The sequence below is a fragment of the Henckelia pumila genome, chromosome 4 (assembly GCF_033568475.1).
Source record: "Henckelia pumila isolate YLH828 chromosome 4, ASM3356847v2, whole genome shotgun sequence".
Classification (NCBI taxonomy): domain Eukaryota; kingdom Viridiplantae; phylum Streptophyta; class Magnoliopsida; order Lamiales; family Gesneriaceae; genus Henckelia; species Henckelia pumila.
This window is the reverse complement of record NC_133123.1, coordinates 151678974-151700112: the sequence shown is the minus strand read 5'-3', so window position 1 is coordinate 151700112 and position 21139 is coordinate 151678974. Positions and strand designations below refer to the sequence as shown.

General features: G+C 33.6%; 4 protein-coding genes across 12 annotated transcripts; 3 read left to right on the top strand and 1 right to left on the bottom strand.

Annotated features, from left to right (window-relative positions):
* Positions 1-70: 70 nt before the first annotated feature.
* Positions 71-2005, top strand: LOC140865454 (omega-hydroxypalmitate O-feruloyl transferase-like). The gene is made up of 2 exons (XM_073270109.1): positions 71-520; positions 1133-2005. Exons 1-2 carry the CDS (start codon positions 71-73, stop codon positions 2003-2005), a joined length of 1323 nt encoding a protein of 440 aa, XP_073126210.1.
* Positions 2006-5459: 3454 nt separating this feature from the next.
* Positions 5460-8666, top strand: LOC140864161 (protein TAPETUM DETERMINANT 1). 2 transcript variants are annotated; one of them, XM_073268113.1, is made up of 4 exons: positions 5460-5560; positions 6234-6626; positions 6810-6914; positions 8131-8666. In XM_073268113.1, the coding sequence occupies exons 2-4, from the start codon at positions 6530-6532 to the stop codon at positions 8484-8486; spliced, it is 558 nt and encodes a 185-aa protein (XP_073124214.1). In that variant the 5' UTR covers positions 5460-5560; positions 6234-6529; the 3' UTR covers positions 8487-8666. The 2 variants fall into 2 exon arrangements, with proteins under 2 accessions (XP_073124214.1, XP_073124213.1); XM_073268112.1 differs by lacking the exon at positions 5460-5560 and adding an exon at positions 6014-6094.
* Positions 8667-10760: 2094 nt separating this feature from the next.
* On the top strand, positions 10761-16640 carry LOC140862989 (RNA pseudouridine synthase 7). Of its 8 annotated transcripts, XM_073266059.1 has the most exons (15): positions 10761-10922; positions 11036-11079; positions 11169-11246; positions 11414-11514; positions 11682-11769; positions 12567-12645; positions 13308-13390; positions 13735-13800; positions 13924-13980; positions 14158-14286; positions 14494-14732; positions 15008-15121; positions 15332-15404; positions 15673-15791; positions 16334-16640. In XM_073266059.1, the coding sequence occupies exons 1-12, from the start codon at positions 10817-10819 to the stop codon at positions 15108-15110; spliced, it is 1173 nt and encodes a 390-aa protein (XP_073122160.1). In that variant the 5' UTR covers positions 10761-10816; the 3' UTR covers positions 15111-15121; positions 15332-15404; positions 15673-15791; positions 16334-16640. The 8 variants fall into 8 exon arrangements, with proteins under 8 accessions (XP_073122160.1, XP_073122159.1, XP_073122157.1 ...); XM_073266058.1 differs by lacking the exon at positions 15332-15404; XM_073266056.1 differs by having other exon boundaries at positions 15332-15791.
* Positions 16641-17442: 802 nt separating this feature from the next.
* Positions 17443-19237, bottom strand: LOC140864158 (bidirectional sugar transporter SWEET14-like). Its single transcript, XM_073268111.1, has 6 exons — positions 19103-19237; positions 18835-18871; positions 18535-18745; positions 18291-18452; positions 18029-18148; positions 17443-17948 (listed from the first exon to the last, which is right to left on the bottom strand). The coding sequence occupies exons 1-6, from the start codon at positions 19134-19136 to the stop codon at positions 17667-17669; spliced, it is 846 nt and encodes a 281-aa protein (XP_073124212.1). The 5' UTR covers positions 19137-19237; the 3' UTR covers positions 17443-17666.
* Positions 19238-21139: the final 1902 nt, after the last annotated feature.

Sequence of the window (21139 nt, the reverse complement as noted above, 5' to 3'; positions counted from 1 at the left end):
AAAAGGGATTAAATCTTTTCACAAATTTCCATTTTAATTTCTTGCTCAGTTTTCAAGATCTCAATCGAATATGGATCAGAAAGATAGCAGCAAAGTCTTGGAACTATTCGTGCGACGAGGGGAGCCAACTCTTGTTACACCAGCGCATGATCAAACAGTAAAGGGCGTCTACTTCTTGTCGAATCTTGATCAAAATATCGCGGTTATCGTGCGTACGATATACTGCTTTAAATCGGGGGAGAAAGGGAATGAAAATGTTGTTGAAGTGATCAAGGACGCATTATCGAAAGTCCTTGTGGATTACTATCCACTGGCGGGACGTCTTGCGATCAGTTCGGAGAGGAAACTTATAGTGGATTGTACTGGAGAAGGAGCTGTTTTTGTGGAAGCTGAGGCAGATTGTGAAATGGGAGAGTTGGGAGATATTACAAGGCCTGATTCAGTGACATTCGGGAAGCAGCTTGTTTATGATATTACTGGAGCAAAAACTATACCGGAAATTCCTCCTTTGGTGGTTCAAGTAAGATATATAATACATATCTTTTACTATTAATTAAGTTTGAGCACTTTATAGAAACTATTTATTGATGTCTTGATCTGTTTTTCAAATGCCCAAAAATACCTTTTACACCCACATTTTTTTTCAACTACTTTCTCCTATCAGAATTCCTACCACAATTTTAACTATCTTAAAATCCACTATATATGCTGATTTTTATGACATTTCAACTTTTCCACCTCCCACATCTTCCACTTTTGAGAAAAAAAAATTGATGTTTGTTTGTTACACACACGCAATGCGTGTGCCCTTACTGCTAGTAATAGTATCTAATATTGCTGAAAACCACATATGACTATTAATCCCTTGTGTCAAATTCTTTGGAAACACAGACAAATAAGGGGTAGTGTAGGTACTCTGATTTGAAAACATGGGGACGAATGTACTCAAGTTTCAAAAACATACGGAGCCAATAGATCATTCGTTTTTCGTAGAAGATTTTTAACAATCTCGATATTTCTGAAGGGTAGTGTACATATGCAATTATCCCATATGTGTGTGTGGTTGATTATGCTTATAATATGGAACTTTTGTGCTGCATATGTATGAAGTTGAAGTTTCAATTTCTTACAGGTAACGAAATTCAAATGCGGAGGCTTTGTTCTTGGAATGTGCATGAACCATTGCATGGCCGATGGGATTGCAGCAATGGAGTTTGTGAATTCTTGGAGTGAAATAGCCAGAAGAATCCCACTTAAAAGCCCTCCATTAATCGACAGAAGCATCCTCAGATCAAGAAACCCTCCCCATTTCGAATTCGCCCACGATGAGTTTGCAGAGATTGAAGACATATCAAACACTTTCGAGCTTTACAACAATCAAGAAATTCAATACAGATGCTTCTGTTTCGACCCCGAAAAACTGCAGAACATGAAAAACAAAGCCTTAGAAGATCAGCAACAAAGTACCCTACAAAAGTGCAGCACGTTTGAGGCTCTCACAGCATTCGTTTGGCGAGCGCGGAGCCAGGCACTGAACCTGAAGCCAGACCAACAGACAAAGCTCCTATTCGCAGTCGACGGACGACGAAGATTCGAGCCCCCTGTCCCGGAAAGATACTTTGGGAATGCGATAGTTTTGACAAACTCTCTCTGCAGTGCCGGAGAGTTACTCAAAAACCCGCTTTCGTATACGGTAAAACTCGTCCAAGAAGCTGTTGGAATGGTGACTGATGAGTACATGAGATCAGCTATAGATTATTTTGAAGTGACTCGAGCCAGGCCATCCTTGGCTTCTACTTTGCTTATTACTTCTTGGTCCAGGCTATCGTTTCATACGATAGATTTCGGCTGGGGGAAGCCGGTTGCGTCGGGGCCGGTCATGTTGCCGGAAAAAGAAGTGGTTATGTTTCTTCCTCAAGGTGAAGAAAGGAATAGAATCAGTGTCCTTCTTGCATTGCCTGTTTCTGCTATGGAGATATTTGAGCATATGGTGCTGCAAATATAGATGCATGGGAATAATTGAATATTTTGTATTATAATTAACTCTATAGTAGTTGTGTTTTGGCTATGTTTTTTGTTGTGCAAGTTTATATTAAAATTTGTGCTTGGAATGTCTCAGCTTATAAAAGATTAAATGAGTATGTTCAATTTTTTGTTTTTAGTATTTTTTTTTTAATTTTATGACGTAGGACCTCCGGTATTTGAAGGATGGTTTTTAGGTATATCGTATCAAAAATATTGATATGAAAAAATTTATATCGATATCGATACTGAAATTCTGAAATTTTGGTACGGAAAAAATCTATATTGATACCGTATAGATACTGGAAAAAAATTCGGTATACCGAAAAAATGTTTGTATATCTAAAAAATTTCGATACGGTATGCCAAAAACTCGGTATTTTGATCCGGTATGCCAACCCTAGATACTCCCTTGTTTTTAAGTATTTATTGGATATACATTATGGATTATTGATAAAATTGAAGGTATAACATGAATGAAATGATAAAATTAAAGGTAGCTAGACTGATGGATTAACATTTTTACAAAAATAAAATTAAAAAAACATAATTTTGTAAGTGTAACACTCAATTCGAATTTGATCGAAGTTCGAAACCGAGCTTGAATTTTGTTTTAATTGAGCTGCTCGGAGTGTAGCTCGGATCGAATTGTCCTAGATTTTGAGTTGAACTATAATTTTTTTAACCCTCATTTGAAGTATTTTTTGTTCTTTGCAAGCAATCGGATTTTGAAATCAAGGCATTATTAAGACATGTAAATAGAGCGATCAAAGTGGATAAGGTCAGTTAGATTGACCTGTCTCGTCCCGTTAAATAAGCGGATTAATTAACTATTTTTTAACTAGATCAAATGACGTATCGACTTGTCCTACTTGCCAAATATAACTAAAAATTGATTTCGTATCACCAAATAAACAGGTTGATTTGCTAATTTTCCAACTCGTCCAACTAACGGACCGACTCATAAGTTAAGAATTTTGATGGGTTGCTGCTTGCTAGTTGATTCATCCCACCCGTCAGTTTTGACAGCAGTTAAGTTTGCTCGGGAGAAAAATTGTAATCAAATTGGAAAAACGTTGTGGGCTACCGGCCCACAATCAGGATAGACTTTAAGTTGGGCTTAATGAAAATGACTCGATGGGACAAGCCCATAACAGTCTTAGATGGACACACTCGTAAATTGATGCTTGAAGTTAAAAATAAAAATTTGTGAAATAATTATAACAACACTCACCACTGAAGTTCCTTATTTAACAAATAAATAATTTTTTTTTCTAAAAAGTTATTACGTTGGATTTTCATACCAAAAAATTCATCAAGTAAAATTCTAATATTTTAAAAATTACACTTGAGTTATATACTCCAAAAATTTACAATATACTCTCATGCCGAAATGTATTTGAGTTAATTATTAAAATTACATATTTTTTAAATAAAAAATCTAATTTTGTACTGTATTTTAAAATTTTAATTGTTTTTTTTTACAAATTTAGATGTAAATATTAAAGATAAAACATTAACCAGCGATAAAAAAAAATTAGATTTGAGCAAAATATATCTAATATATAGGTATATATATACATTATACACTCTTATATTACGATGGTATCTACTCGTTGATCATGAAGTGGTGAAATTTGATTTATATTATCTGATAACCAACTTAAAAATTCGAGTTTAATAATATTTTTCAATTAAATATTCTATTTTTTTAAACCAACATAAATCTAACTATTGCAGCAAGGAGAGTTGAGGAAACAAATTCGTACGTTCAAAACTTGTTTTATGGATTCTTTTAGTGCAAATCGAGAGATGGTGAAATTAATCAAATCAAAATCTTATTTTTATTAATGCCTAGGTTAAGTACACACAAGTTTCGAGTATAAATTAGCATAGTCCCTGCTAAAAGCTACTCAATCGTCCCATTACATAGTTTTATTTTTTCATACAAATTAAGAAAAATAATTGAAAAAGTAAATTATTTATAAACTTCTCAATTTATCGATATTTAATGTATTTAAAAAATGTTCAACAATTTTCAATGATAGTTAATAGGAAGATATTAATAAAATAATATAAAAAATATTATTAAATATAATATAAGTCTATATATTTGAGAAAAACAAAAACAGAAAGGTAGTATATGTAAATCCGAAACAGAGGGAGTCCCTATTATCCGACACCCAATTTTAGCGTTAATAGAAGAATTTTAAAAGAAATCAGACAATTACATCACATGTTTCGTAATTTTCTTCCTTCCATGTTATTTCCGCATACTAAAATTTGTCTCATGATCATTTCCTAATAAATTTGGAAGTGGAATCTTTTGTTTACGAGAAGTCCGAGTCCAATATTGTTCATATACAAATTATAATTGGAAAGATTTATAAATTATAATAAGTTTAAATTTATTTCTATAGTAATTTGAATCAATCATTTTCGTAGAACATGAATGACTACAGATTAATTGTTACATAAGCCCATCGTAAAATCGTGCTTGTGTGGGCCCAGGACCTGTCGACAATCTCGTGATCATTATCGGTAAGGTAAAATTACTCTTTTCATTATCCGTGACTTGACGAAAAATCTCGTGATCATTATCAGTCGTGGAAAATTACATTTTTGTTGTTATCTAAATCAAATCAATTTTATATCTGATAGTGTTATCAATCAATTCACGGTCTTAATGAACTAATTTGTAATTTTTTTTATTTTCAATAATTTCTTATCAAAATGTTGCATGACATCAGAAAATGACGATTTACCAAAAAATTTGTCGACGTAATGTCAGACATTGTTGTTGTGACATTGTTGTTGTGATCAATGTCACATTAGCTTAATTTCCAATGAAAAAAACTACCAAGTTACCAACTCCGTCTCACTCATTTAGATCATGTTTTCCTTTTCATCCCTCCAAAATATAGTAAGGTTTTCATATTTAACGTTATCTCTCATATTCTTTCGTCAATTTAGCACTATTAAATTAGTATCATTAACTACATATACAATTTTATTGTATTCTATTAAAATCTTAATTAAATATTAATAAAATAGAAAATTACTTTATAAAATTTAGATTCCCAAGCACTTTTTTTAATCTCGTGTGATAACATATATACCTTTGTGGATAAACAATTAAAAAAATATATAAATTACATGATCAAAAATATAATTTTCCAAACAATACGTAACTATTTGAAATCGGGATCAATTGGGTAAAATAAAACCCGACCTTTTCCCAGGTAGTACTGGAATTTGAATATTTGTGGTTAAACCCTCAACTAACCATGGAATAGAGTCCACGTGCTGAATTTAACCATGGTTAACTTTCTTTTTTTTTTTTTTCACCTCAGCTAATTCTCTTTAATTCCTTCCCCCATTCATTCATTTTATTCATGAACAGAGAAATCAATGCTCCCCACGCTTTCATGGCTTCTCTTCAATTCCTTTCCCCCACGAAAACCCTAATTAAATCGCGTGCGCACATTCAATCCAGCACACTTCTCGGAGCTGATCCCTCGCCAGCCTAAGCAAAAAGGTGAAAACAAAGGGATCTCTGCTGTATGCGTTATGCTATTTGCTGCGGCTGCGAAAAATCTCTGCCATTTTTGTCTGCTCTGAGTTTTCTGATCGCACACCTCCATTTTAACTTCAATGCTATGTGTGCAGCCTGCCTGTCCCCATGTTAATGTTCATGTTTGTGTGTCATGCATAAATAATACGGATGGGTTTTTGCGGTGTTGGTGTTGTTTCGTCGGTTGTTGGATGATTTTCTTCTTCTTTGTTATATATTTTTTTTGGGTTTTGCTTTTTTGTTTCTGATTTTGTGATTGCATTTATTAGGAAAGGAGCTTTGTGTTCGGGGAAAGAATTCGGCTGTGGGCTCTTTTCCCGTGATTATGTTAAAAGCGATGTCGGGGAACTTGCCTTTTTTGATGCTTAAGTTCTGAGAAAAATTTCACGTAGACTTTTATCGAACACCCACTCTCGTCTTGCTCTATATATCTAATGTTTGAAACACCCATTCGTGACCTCTCTTTTCCCGAGTCAAATCTCTGGTGTTCTTGCCTTTGTGAGTATCGGAATGTTTTTCGCTCAGATATCGAAACTTGCTTGATACATGATTGATTTTATTGTTCTTCTCCTTTTTTTTTTTTTTCCGTTTGCTGTTTGTGTTGATTTGAATCAGTTTAAATGGGGTTCTGTTTCAGAGATTTGCAGTGGTGAAATTGAAATCAAAGCTGTCAAGTCACGTCGAACAAGCTTTTCATCGTTCTCTCTCCAGTTCAGTCAAAGGGAAATATAAAGCTGATTTGAACTTCATTCGCGCAGTTCCTACAGTTCCCCTCTCTGGCGGTGATTTTCTCGATTCCCGCTGGTTTAAGGCTATACTTGCTAGCTTAGCTTCTGAGAGGTCCGACTTGACTCGCATATATCCAACTCACCTAACGTTCCCCTTCGCCAAAAATACAGCTAGGAGTTGAAGTTTTCGGCGCTGGTAAAACAAATGAGGCCCGAATCATCATTACGGCGGCGAAGGATCGCTTCATTTACTGCGGTTTTTGCGGTCACATTCTTGCTCCTTCTCATTCAAATCTATTCAGGTCACTGTTCATTCTAAACACAGTATCTATTACATTATATCTTGGGTTCCTGTGCATTAGCCATTAACTTCGTAGTTTATGAGGGAAGTCGGGAAATGTATCATTTCACTTTATATTTACTATTCTTTGCTGTGATTTGGTTTCATTTTTATCTTATTGGGTTTATTTCCTTTTTTGTTTCAGATCATGAAACGTTGAAGGTCGGTACAGTTTTATCTGTGAAGAAGAATTCAACGGGTACCCAGAACACACCCTCTCTCAACACTCATCGCAAGCTTCTTAATCGTGGTAATTTCCATTTCTTGCATCTTCCGAAACTAGAATAATTATAAATAAATTGATTTGTTGGCATTCTTTGATTGATCTAACTTTTCGGGCAAGAAATATATTTTTCCCGTAAAAATATGAAGCCGAAAGAAAACATATTTTTGGATATAATCCACACATGCGTACACTTTGTGTGTGTTATAACAAATAGTACACACACTACTGGGAGCCTCCTGATCACTGTGCGCACTTCGCCACAGTCGTCGGCTTGTGCAGTGCGCCACCGGCATATACGGCCTCAGCCCACTTTTTCTTCTCAGTTGTCGCGTACGGCTCTGCCTCCTCCTATATAGGTGACAGCACCTTCTACGTGTCATTTTTTCCAACACGCGCCCCTTGTATTGCACACCTCCTACTGTGTGATACTTCAATAACCTTGTAATAATTTCGCCCTAATTAATCCAATAGAGTGGCTAATTATTGAGTTTTGCTGCATTTAATCACTTTGCTATGATATCAAAGAATCACATGCACGTGTGCATTGATGAGGACTTAGGGGCGCATGTTAGCAAAGTTAATGCGTAGGTTAGTGGGTCTGATGAAATAATATTATTATTGTTGAACAGAAGCATAAAGGACCTTTTTGGTGGCTTCTTTGATGGCCCATATTATGTTGACAGGGTGTATGAGCATGGACAGTTGTTAGAAAGCGGAAACCATCAATTTGAATGAAGTCTCTTCTCTATTCTCCATGCAAAATCCCTTTTTGTTCAGATGTCTCTTTCGAAAGGCCTTTGCTCATTGTCCAAGAAGTTTATTACAACCATTACCATTGATACAATTAATTCTGACATTTCAATATATTTAGCAATACCAAATATTAGGAATTCATACACATTTTGTTGTTTATGGGAAAAGGGTTTTATTAGGGTGTAGCTTTAATTTCTAACACGCAAATAGAGTAAAAAATATGATGCTATAATGTGTAATTAAAAACCCTTCAAAATCCAAAAAGTTGCATAATTAGTAGCTCTCGTGATTCGTTACATTTGATATCAGATATGCTAAAATGGTTGTGTACGTTTCTTAATTATCCACATTTGATATCAATGTCGTTAACTTCAATTTATATCAAAGAATAGGACTTTTTGTTTTTTATTTTTGCTAAAAAAGTGCCATTTCAAGATCATTTGCACTAAAGTTTTGTTTGTATTAATTTGTTGAGGTTTTAAAACAGAAGATGAAAAGGGAAATGAAAAGAAAGTGGAGCCCAACAGAATCTGGAGCGAAAGGTGTTCAAAATCAGACATAGTGATCAGCCAGGGCGCCACCGAGCCGCTGCCCAGCGGCATCCCAACGTACACGGTGGAGATAATGAACGTCTGTGTCTCCGGCTGCGACATCTCCGCCATCCACCTCAGCTGCGGCTGGTTCAGCTCCGCCCGCCTCGTCAATCCCAGAGTCTTCAAACGCCTCAACTTCGACGACTGTCTCGTTAACAACGGCAAACCACTCGTCAATGGCCGCACTCTCTCCTTCCAATACGCCAACACCTTCCGCTACCCGCTCTCCGTCTCCTCCGTCACTTGCTGACTTCCGGCCGGGGCGAGCTCCGACACTAGAAATTAAAAGAAAGATCAAGATTTTTTACTAATTTTAAAAAACAAATTCCACTGCTAACCAAAAATTTTTAAATACAGCAACATAGTTGTGTAAAGCATCTTAGAAGCAGATTGAAGAGGGGAAAAGTGATATTTTTGGGCATATATTGAATTATTCTCTCGAGAAATATGTTTTTTTTTTTCTGCTTTATTTTGCTTTATGCTTGATGGGAAATTAGTCGATTTTGTAGAATTTGTAAATGGATTAATTTTTAGTGACAGATTTTGGTTGTGAATGAAGCTTAGATGATGATTAATTATATATGTTAATTATTATCGTGTTAGTTTATGAAATTTTTTTATTATTTTCTTTTTTTTAATGTTGACTTTTCATTTGATTTGATCACTATTGCAATTATTCCTCCAAACATAACGTTTTGTTACAACACAAGTTATTTCCGTCCTCTTTAAACGGAACTACTTAGTTTGATTAATAAAAAATGAGTATATATATATATATATATATATATGTATATATTAGAAATTTTCAGCTGCCCAATCAATGCTGCTCAACTCGTCTTCGACAACTAAAACTCAGTACAGTGTTTTAGTGATACACAAATTTTTTTTTTTAAAAATAACTAAAAGTGATCGGGGAGGAGTTGACCAGCTGAAAATTACTATATATAGTTATATAATAGTAAAAAATGCACACACTTTGTGTGTGTAAAAAAAAGTCTTTAAAAAAAAACAAATCATGAAGTTAGTGGAAAGTTTTTAGTAAAACAATGGTAAAAAAAAGGTAATTTTGGAATAAATTATTTTGGTGTCCCCAAGGTAGTTATTCTAACTTACGCATCTTTTATAATATAGAATAGATATACATTTGAAGCCTAAAATGAGTATATTATTACGCATTATAGTTTATATACATGTGTATATTTTATGTAAAATAAACCTAAGATTTATATAACCCGGCCCACCATATGTTATTTAGGGAAATGAATGGTGTAACCTAAAATAATAAACTTAATGTATTAATTATCGTAATTGAAGTAGTAATATTAATTTTACCCATTTGTGATGCGAGGCATGGGGCATAGCAACTAAATGGTAGTTAATAGTAATAAGTATCATTCAATTTTATACAAAGTTAGTGTTACAGCTGTATATGAAATCTAATCTATCTTTATATTTTCACTTTTGTTCATTTAAGTTACCATGTGATGATGCTATTTAGATTAATTTACTCTAACTTCTACAACGAAATCAATATTCCTAAGTTCGAAATAAGCCATGATTCTTGAATTTTGTACCCAAAAAAAACTTGAAAATTGATATAATAACAAAGACACCGATGATATTTGTCTGAATTTATGATGATTTTTGTAATATTTTTATCAATGAATTTAAGATGATTAAAACAAATATAATAATATAGCACTTTATTTTTTGAAGTAGATATTCCATTAACTTAAATGATAGGCTAATACATTATAAATTACAGATCGAAGGGGATTTGTCCAACTCACTTGACAACAAATAGAACAAGGCTATAGCAAAGATATGAGTCGCCTGTTTTGCTATCCGCAGTAACAAAAACGAAAATATAATTAAAGATTATTTTATGTTAAGACATCGTTTGAATCGTAGACGAAACGATGTATAATACATAATATAAGAATTAATTAACATATTTTGAGTTAAATAATAAATAAAACAACTATATATAATTCATTAATGTCTTATCATTTCGGCAAAGCATTGATAGCATTTTGCGGTATATATTTTGACTTATTCTATGCTGCACCGGATGAATTTCACCCAATACAGTATCTATCGTCCAAACAGCTCGGGCCCCACATAATTATGTGGGCCCGAGCTCCTATTCATGAGGCCCGGCCCCATGAACGGTAGCACTTCCCATATATTTTGCTTTGAGTCAGTCTAGTCTTATTTTCAATGTAGTTAATAAAATTTATGTGGGGCCCGGGCTCCTATTCATGGGGCCGTCCCCCATGAACGGTAGCACTTCCCATATATTTTGCTTTGAGTCAGCCTAGTCTTATTTTCAATGTAGTTAAAAAAATCTTAAAATTAAATTTTATTTTAAAACCAAATAGCATCTTTATTATCATTTTCTGCAATATAAATTAATGTCATCGAACTTTATTATTTTGTTTTTGTTTTTAAAATTTTTTTTCGGAAAATGAAACATATATTTACGAAAATACCCTGAAGAGCCGCAGTCGCTAACCCCAGATTCTCAAGGTATGACTGCAAACTATAACCTTGCCCACTTCACCACGAAGCAGAGCTAACATGAAGAGGAAGAATTTAAGCAGAGAAGGAGAAGAAGAAACCATGGATATTGTGTGGCAAACTCCTGCCAATCCTCCGCAGCGCCAAGATTACATTTTTCGCGACGGTAGATTCTTCAGAAATCTTACGCACAAAGCCCGATTCAATTCAGAAATCCCTAATTTTATTTTTTTGTTTGGCAAAACATTTTTTAATATACCCTCTTTGGATCCCCCGCAGGCATTAGATACGTTCGCCCCTACTATTTCGAGTTCATCTCACATGTAAGTGTTCAAATATGTGTAAAAACTAGTGTAATGTGGGAAATGTGGTTAAAAATGTGTGTTTTTTTTAATGTTGGTTTGGTGCTCAGGCTAAAAACAGATGGGCAGGGAAGACAATTGTTGATTTGTTCACGGAAGAGTTCAAGGGTAGGCCTCGAGATTATTATGTATGTGATTGTTTTTTACATATGTTTTCTTCAATTTGTTTCTACGTTTAGCTGTTTTATTCAGATTTTATATTCAGTTAGCAGGAATCTATGCCTGAGCCATCATTCATTGATATGTTTTATTCTGCTTGTGCACCCAAGTTTGTGAGGCTTTGATTGTATGATAGGTATCTGCAGTGAAAGCTGGACGGATACAAGTTGATGGACAAGTTGTACCCGTGTCATACGTTGTTCAGTCTTCACAAAAAATTAGCCATTTCTTGCACAGGTTTGTATCAGAGACAGTAGAAATATCAGAAATTTTTTTTATTACTATGCACTGAGAGATGTTAATGCAATTTTATTCTCATATATGTTGCATTGGAACTTAATAGTTACCCTTTTGTAAAACCATTCACGGTGAATTTATAATTCTAGTTGTTAAAACACTTGTAGGCACGAACCACCAGTGATGGCTTCGGAAGTTGAGATTCTTCTTACCGAACCAGATGTCTTAACTGTGCGTAAGCCAGCGTCAGTCCCTGTAAGTTTTTTGAGCTGATTAAGTTGGTTTTATCCAGTTTCATCATCTTCCAATACTGTGTACCAACCAAAAACTTATTTGCAATTGGGATGCTTTTACTTTTGTGAAGTGAATACTTGTATCGCTCTCTCGCAATTCTTTTTTTTTGCTATACTAATTATATGGCATCTGTTTTGGAAATCGAGTGTAAAAATTTGATTTGAGTTCTCCAATGGCTGTTTTTAGATGGATGTTTTCTGACAATTTTGGTATGAGTTTGTATACTTTCACAAATATCATCTCGATTGCGAAGCCTTTCATTCGATATTTTATGTGATTTTTTGTCCATTAAAATAAATTTTGTCTTTCCCATCTATTTTTCTTTCTTTTTTAGTTTTATTTTTTATTTTTCTGTGAATATTGCGAAGGCTTGATTGAAACCACTAAATAGTCTCTCCTGAATCCTTGTCTTAGCTGTCTCATATTACCAAAATTTATGTATAGTAGAGACAGCGAATATTTCAAACTTACACAGAAATTTGGTAAGGGTTTGTTAGTGAATGGTTTGAGCATAACTAATCAATTCTTTGTTTTTGGGGGTCTAGTGATAAATTCAGTATGCCTCTTAGATCATGTTGCTATTAATTCTGCATTGGTAGTCGTGCTGATTTTCAGTCATGTAAATGTTACGAGTTTTTCTCTGAAAATTCAATATTTGCATTCCAGAAATTGTTTCTGTTAGTAAATTCCAAAAAATCGCGTGTGCTTCTTATATGAGACCATGAATGACCTATAATGGATGCAAATCATATATGCAGGTGCATCCATGTGGGCAATATCGCAAGAACACTGTTGTTGGTATTCTTCAGGCAGAACATGACTTGGCACCATTATTCCGTATCCTTTCTCTCTTTTCTTGGAACAATAGCTTACAAATTTTTAATCACCAATACCTGCTCTACACATCTATGTTGCACAGATTATGGATACGAGGATACATGTACAAGATACAACAATTTTTTGAAAATTAGGATACGGTACAAAATGATGACTGTTTTTTATATCCACATCTTCACAAACATATGAAATTCTATCAATATACTAAACATGGTGTGAATATGCAATTTATAACATGTATCACGTAATTAATAATTCAAACGCAAAATTTAAATATATCTGTTAAGAACTTTCACGTGTTACGTTATATTTGTTTTTCCAATAGATTATAAGCCTCTAATTATATAAAACAGCTCTGTTGGTATTCGGTACGACCAAGACACAACCATTAATAAGATTATGTTGGATGCTGTATTCAAATTTTATATGATGATGAATACCCCTATTGTTGCCTGTAGAAGTTTCCAACATATATGCATCAAGTATCCGTGTCTGATAAGTATCCGATACAATACAATACTGGTATGTGGCCATTTCAGGGGCGTCATCATTTCACTATAGTCACCCGTTTAGGAAATTTGCTGTAAATGTGTATTTTATGTTTCTCTGTAGCATAATTGCCATAAAACCTAGCATATTTACAACCTTGACACCAATTTCAGCAATTCATAGATTAGATCGTTTGGTCTCTGGACTTCTTATCCTTGCCAGAAATGCTTCCAAGGCTGACATTTTCCGGCAGCAGGTAACTAACACATGGAATTATTAGAATCTGCCCGATGGTAAAAGCTGACCTTTAAAATCCAAGTTCTACAATTGGTGGATCACCACATTATTTAAAGAAGTCGTGTTTACCTGGTTTTGCCCTTTTCCCATGTTGGAACTTTTATTCCCTTTGGTCTATCTGGAGTAAATTAACAAACCTCATTTAAAAGGTTACACATAAACATCATTTCGAAAATTTTTCCAATTTTAGGTAGCATGCTGCATGTCAAAATTCCCTTCAATGAACCACCTGAACACCAACAAAAATATATTGAGAAACATAAACTGATTTCGACGCTTTATTGAATAAATTGTTTGTTTCAGATTGAAGCTGGAGAGGTGAAGAAAAAGTATATTGCAAGAGTGATAGGAGTGTTTCCTGAGAATGAGGTAATAATTGTAGCAACATATTTTCGTTCACGTTTTGAGTTTGGATCATGTGTTTTTAACAGCACTGCATTCTCTTGAGTCATGACGATTATTGGACTTCATTGTACAATCTTTCCTTGGCAGCTAGTTGTCAACATGAATATAAACTATAATGCTCGAGAAGGAAAGAGCACCGCGGAGGTATAAATTACAATTCGTGGATTTTATTGTGCAATCTATCTTTGTGTTTCTTTCGTGTATTCTAGAGTGCCATCTGTCCAGTAAGTTGCAGGTGCATCATTTTTTATGTCTTTTTTATTTATGCAGTTCCAGTGCTAGTTTTTAGTTTTTTTTAATCCATGGTAAAAAACTGTGCAGGCGGAAAATGGTCAAAACTGTAAAAGTCCTTCAAAAGGGAAAGCTGCTTGTACCAAATTCACCAGAATTAGCACTAATGGAATTCAAAGCATTGTTTCCTGTGAACCGATCACCGGCAGGACCCACCAGGTAATAGCTTCTTTTTTTTGTTCTTTTCTTTATTTTTTTAAAAAAAATTTATGTTGCGGAATTATGTTGGTTTTGTAACTTAAAAGATCTCCATATTCATTGATTCCATGGCATACACTTGCTATGTACCTGGCTTAGGTTTGAAAATAGCACAGGATTTTTCTATAATTGGTCAACATTTTTGATGAACTGAACTCTTTCCTACAGATTCGTGTCCATTTGCAATTTACGGGACATCCCATAGCTAATGACATGCTATACCTATCAGAGTCTGTTAATCATCGTTCTGTTGAAGGATTGAGTGCAGACAGAGCTGCAGCTATGTCGGAGTTCGCCCTAAAGCCTAACCATTGTGAGATTTGTGTGCCTATCTCTACAGATGATCCCATCAAAGATTTCTGCATTGATCCTATGTGTACGAATTGTCCTAATTTGGCACCTAAAGGGTGAGAATTTTTTCTTGACAGAAAGATGAATGTGATTTGATACAGTTTCCCACTAAATTTTTTTGAATCTCTCATCTTGAATGAAAACATCCGTACAGTTTTCTGCTATATCAAACTCATACTTTATGGCGCTTTCTTCAAGTATCCATTAGTTGAATTAGCATCCTTCTGGATTTGACCAAGTGCTGGTGTTTTTGAGTTTCCTCTGTGGTTCCATAAATTTTCCCCCTAAATGTGTGGATAACGCAAAACAATCATCATTCTTTTGTATGCAGATATGATGGGCATGAAGAGGGTTTATGGCTGCACTGCGTTCGATATTCTGGGCCAGGCTGGACGTACGAGTGCCCATATCCTGATTGGGCTTCTCTGGACTAATTCATAAATATGTTAGTTATTTGTATATTTCATCAAATCTTTTTTCAAGTTCTCTTTTAATTTTGAGGCTTACAGATTTTATTTATGTAAATTGTCAAGTATAAACTGCATATACTGTTAAATTCATTCATCTAATATTTAATCTGCTGTACGAGTTCCCTTTACATAATCAATGCTAATCTTATTCATTCTAAATATGCAACATTGAAATTTGTTTTCAGCCATCTTAGACCAGTCACCAGTCTTGTTATTTTTTATAGACTCTAGCTTTGCCTTACCAGGTGAAACAAAAAGGTGAGTGGTATACTCTTCCTCCACTCCACTCGACACTTTATAATCCACCAACGGTTCAAAAAATTTCGTGATTACAGTATATCCACATATTCTGTTCGAGTATGTCTTTCTGTTGCAGCATAGAACCACAAAAAAACTCAAAGCCAAAATATATTATACGCTTGGACTTGCAGGGAATCTGATCTAATTTACATGTAAAGTCATATGCTAATTTATTCCACTGCTGGAATTTTCTCACTTGACATGATTTATGCCATGATTTGTATAGATATCCCATTTCTTTCTGGACGAGCTACCAAGGAGGTTCTTCGACAAACATCATCAGCACTTCCTCTGGTTTTCGCTCACAAGCGGATATTTCTTGTCGCGAACTATTAGCTTTACAAGGTAATGGATTTAGATGATGGCAATCAAATTTCAATTTAGTGTAACTTAAGCTGAAAATCTATAAATGGTCACCCAATATGCTGAAATCAGTGCAGTTGACATCTTGTTCTCCTTTTTACTTGCCTGCATTATGTGGTACTGGGAGAAATATCTGGTCCCTCTGAATATGATGCAAGTTGAGATTGATAAATGGTGGGCCAACTCAAAGTTGAATTATTTCTACTTTCTAGTCATTCAACACTACACATAGAATCTCGATCAATAGCAATAATTTTGGTGCTGCTGTTAATGTTATCCTTGCGAAATTTTACGCCTAGGACTAAAATAAACAAGAGCACTAGAGTGCCGTAGTTAGCTGCTTGCTCATTCAAGATAAAAGAAGCTGGCACAAGTGGATAAATTATTGCTATGGAAAAAGAAAATTAGTGGGGCTCTTTTGTTAGTTCTTTTGTTGCTTACACATAAACTTCTCCCTATGACAAGTTGGGGTAAACATGTTTGATGATGATCCAATGGTTTTGAATTATGTGGATTGGTAATAGGTGTTGCTTTCGAGGAACTCAAGCTGTGAAATAAAAGGAATCACGAAAATGCTCGTCGTAGAACATATGAATCGTCGGATTAATGTATGGATGTCAATTGAACAGTGACATTCAGATTGTTATATAGTTAAAATATTTGAGTTGCACTGTGTCTCGTTAGTTTATTGTCATCGAGCAGAGGAAGAAGGGATATGATTTGCTCAAAGGTGTATTTGACTTCAAAAGATTTGAGTCGGACCTTATCAAAGGAGACCTAATTGTGTTTTCTTGGAATATGAAATTTATGGACCATGAGTGATGATGTGTACTTTTCTAATAATTTTGTTTAAAACATTGGGAAAAAATAGGAAACCTGGTTAAATTGAAATCAAATATTTGATTTTAAAAAAAATGTAATATTTGAAGTGAGTAGTACTCTTTAATGAGTAAAAGTTAAAATAAGGTGAAATCAAATAGGGAAAGCGTGCAACATGGCTTTAAGCTGCTGCACTTTATTTCCTTTTTAATGTATTTATGGTAAGTTCCAATATTGTTGGAAAATGTACTAAATTTCCAGCTATCAATTCTTTTGTTTATTTTATGGCCTCTTGTAATGTCAAGATTCTAAATTCAAATTATATATATTTTTTTTCAGAAGATTCTAAATTCAAATTATATATATATTTTTTTCAAGATTTCTTCATCCAAGTATATGTATATTATGATACAATTAAAAATAATGAAAAATGAAATTTGTACAATTTTAATGTTAAATTAAATATTAATCTATTTACAAACAAATACCCCATATATATTAATTGGGAAAATTGTCAAATAATATTATATGTTTGCCTATTGTTCCAATAAATATTGAAATTTGGTTTTTGGTTTTGTAATTTATGTTATTTTTAACTTTTGGTCTTGTTCTCCGTATTAACATTTAATTGAAAAAAAGGACCAAAAGCTAAATTATAATCTAACTTTCAGAATCAAAACCCAAATTGGAGGGACCATTTTTGACAAAAAAATATTTACCGATCATTTTGAATGTTAACCATATATTAATTTACCAAAACAACATAATATCGACCATAATAACAACTAACAATATTAATTCAAAACGATAAATCAGTAGCAATCTTCATTAATAACACATCTTATAAATTTCAATTCATAGATAAAACAACACACACAAACCGAATAAAAAAGGTCTTAAAAACATACATTAGTTTCATAATATCAAGCATAAAGTAACACTCATAATGTCAATAAACCTTAGCTTATGCCAAATTAATTAAAATCGATCCACTGATTCATTCGAAGGGTGATATGCTTCCTCAATATCATCATTCGTCTACTTCTCGGCCGGAGTTTTCTCTCCGTCCAGATTAAGTGCAATGTCGTTGGCGGCAGGGGGCGGCATCACCACCGGAGTTATTCCGGGGCAAACCGTTGCACTCAGCTTTGCGATGTCGATAACCTGTTCCTTTAACTCAACTGGAGTTTTGTGTTCTTCCTGTCCTTCTGTCTGGCTTTGTGTCTCGACATTTTCTATCACCACTTTTTTGGCGTTTCTGTATGTCATGTAAAGCAACATTTGGAGCAATCCAAAGGTGAATCCCAGAACGTTAGGAATCTGTATTTCAATCCACAGAAAATGTTATACTAATCAGAACGTATCGATGGCGGAATGACGATATATTTATGAATACTTACAGCAATGTTATAATCTTTGCGCAGTAAGCCAAAGAAGAACCACATAACAGCACTCAGTGTAAGGAAAAATGATAGAAGAAATGGCATGTATTCCACACTTTTGGTACGTATAACTTGTCTCTGCAGATTCCAAACAATTTTACCAAAGTTAATAAGGGACAAATTATTTAATATTGTTCTTGAATATATCATTAAAATTAGTATCAGATACTAATTAATAATGATATATAACATTAGTAATATTCCATATTATTGAACTTACGACAACACATAAAGGAGCGACGAATACACATAAGGAAAACACGAGACAAATCCATCCAACGACATTGTTACGATTCGACTCATTAGCTAGAAACCGTGTTAGGAGCACGATGAGACCGAAACCAATGACGTTCACTAGCACAAGAAGCTTCACTGCGAGTATCTGCATGCATGATGAGAAACTTGATCAAATTTTCGAATAAATGATATATATATGTATTTTAAAATTTGGTTTTCAAGTATACTTTGGCAGGTTTTGGTGCATAAAATATGTAGAGGCTGATATAAGCGGTTTGGATGAAGCATCCGACGGAGTTGATGGTGACGAGGAGAGTCGTATCTGGCGTAACAGATGCATAATATATCCATAGCATGGCACTGAATAATCCCACAACATAAGGCACACTTTGGAACCCTTCAGTCGATTTTTTCTTGTAAATTATACGAAATGTTGGCCTGCATGCAATCAAGAAAATGTATAATATTTTCAGTAAATCCACAAATAAATTTCTGTTTATAGAAATTTAAAAAGATAGGAAACTCACAGAGGTGCGAGGAAAACCAGGAAGGAGACAATGTTGCCTGAAAAATATAAAGAAAATTTAAGACAGCAGACAAGTTGTGTTAGTTTTATGTTGAAAATATTAGGGAAAAATGACTCTAGAAAATTAATATTGTTATATAAAGATCATCTGCATGCATTCATGGATCTTTTACGTAAAATTACCAATTATTTAAGTGCTACATTGGATAAAAATAACATGTAAGTGATGATACTTAAAAAATTGCAACAATAAAGAAGCTATGTTTTACCAAGAAGGCCAAAAACAAAAGCCAAGTGATTCATATTGAATTTCGGCTGAGAAAGGCGTGATCTTCGCAAGAATTACGCCTCTCTGTATGTATATAAATATATATATCGCGTGTTGTATATACGTATATTCGTTCTAACACAACACGAGAAACAATGATCGTGTTGCAGGCCTTTATATAGGAGAGTCGGGGCATCGAATCAAGCCGACTCAGCCCGCGAAAAAAAAAAAAAGCTAAAATAATTGTTGAAAAATAATTAGATGCTGCATTGGTGGGAGGGTGAAATCCAATTTGTTACCCTTTACAGTTGTTAAAGACTGAAGAATGCAGATTTTATCAGTATCCATTATGCTTTTTTCTATCCCTAATGCTCCATTTAACCTAATTTGGATGGTTTCTACCATTTCTATAGCTTGTTTTTGGTTGCATAGGAAGAGAAATGGGCCCCATTGAGCAGTGTATCTGATGTGTCACCCACCCATCCAATTGGGTTTAAGGGTTACAACTAAGACTTGAGGAACTTTTTGGTGGTAATATTTGATGATTCATTGGCTAGCCAAACCCTAGATGTGATCATTCTATGTAGAAAATTTCAAATTTAGTGCAAGTTTAGCCAATGATTGCCCGTGGCGGTACGGCGGAGCTAGAAATACACCGGAGAAGTCGAAACACGAGTTCATTAAAGTTTATCGAGTATCTATACTATATATATTACACTTGACTCGATAAGAGTAAATACTTTTTATAGGACATATCGGAATGCCAAAGAGCATGCCACAACCGATGAAGAGGTCAGCAGTTTTGATTTAGATGAAGAAAGATCACATGTTACATAAAGTTGATTAATTTGGATAAGAAAAAGAATATATATAGAATGAATTAATATATAAAAGCCAGCAAAACTCAATAATATGCATGATAACATATATAGTATTGGATGCACTATAAAATTCCATATACTCATAACCTAATGAAAGTTGTATACAATATTAAAATGTTCTTTAACAAAAATAAATTCTAATTGTTGTTCAAAAGAATATTAATCCTAAGTTTAATACCACAAACAGAATGAGCCATTTAAGGCCAATTATGACCGTGGAAATTAATAAAGTGTGATTATTTATTGACGTGACGTAAATAAAAAAAAAAACTGTTAATACTAAGGTTCTAAAAAACGCGAAGCGTGACAAAGCGTCACGGTCAAGTTTCAAGCTTCACAAGCTTAAGCGAGTTTAGAACAAGTTTAAGCGTGAAAAAGCGTTTTTTATTTTTTAATTATATTAAGTTAATTAATAGAATAAATAATATATAAACTTAAAGATTTTAAGAATAAATACATAATTTTCAAGTTATAAAAAACGTAAGATTCAAAGTAACAAATTTTCGGGTGTAAAATGTTTGTGTAGGTCAGGTTTCATCTCTTAGTACAAAAAAAAAGTAAATATACGAAAAAAAATTTAATTTGACGCATTAAATATTTTTTTTTTGAAAAAAACTTATATGATTAAATATTTATCATTTAAAATAAAATTTAAAAGTTAAAAATATTAAAAAAATAAAAATTTAAATTAAATATTAAAATAATTTTTAAAAGTTAAAAATATTAAAAAAATAAAAATTTAAATTAAATATTATTTCTAAAAAAATATGTTTTTCACGCTTTTTCGCGTTTTTTTTTGCGCCAACCAAAGGGTTGACCCCTTTTTTAACGCTTTTGCCTAAAGCGAAGCTTTTTGCTCATGCTTCACGCTTAAGCACTGTTTTTTCGATCTTTTTAGAACACTGGTTAATACAATGGAGGCCATGAAATATATTGGGAAATTACAAGTTATACCCTTAAACGAGCTCTCAGGTACTATCATGAGAGTAACATTTGGTTATCCGAATATAAATCAATCAAGTTTTAGTTTTGCTAATTGATATGACACTTATTATTTTATGACAAATTCCTATGAGATGATCTCAATAGTTATTTTTTTGAGATAAATCTCTTATATGAATTATCCATTAAAAAGTATTACATTTTATGCCAAAATT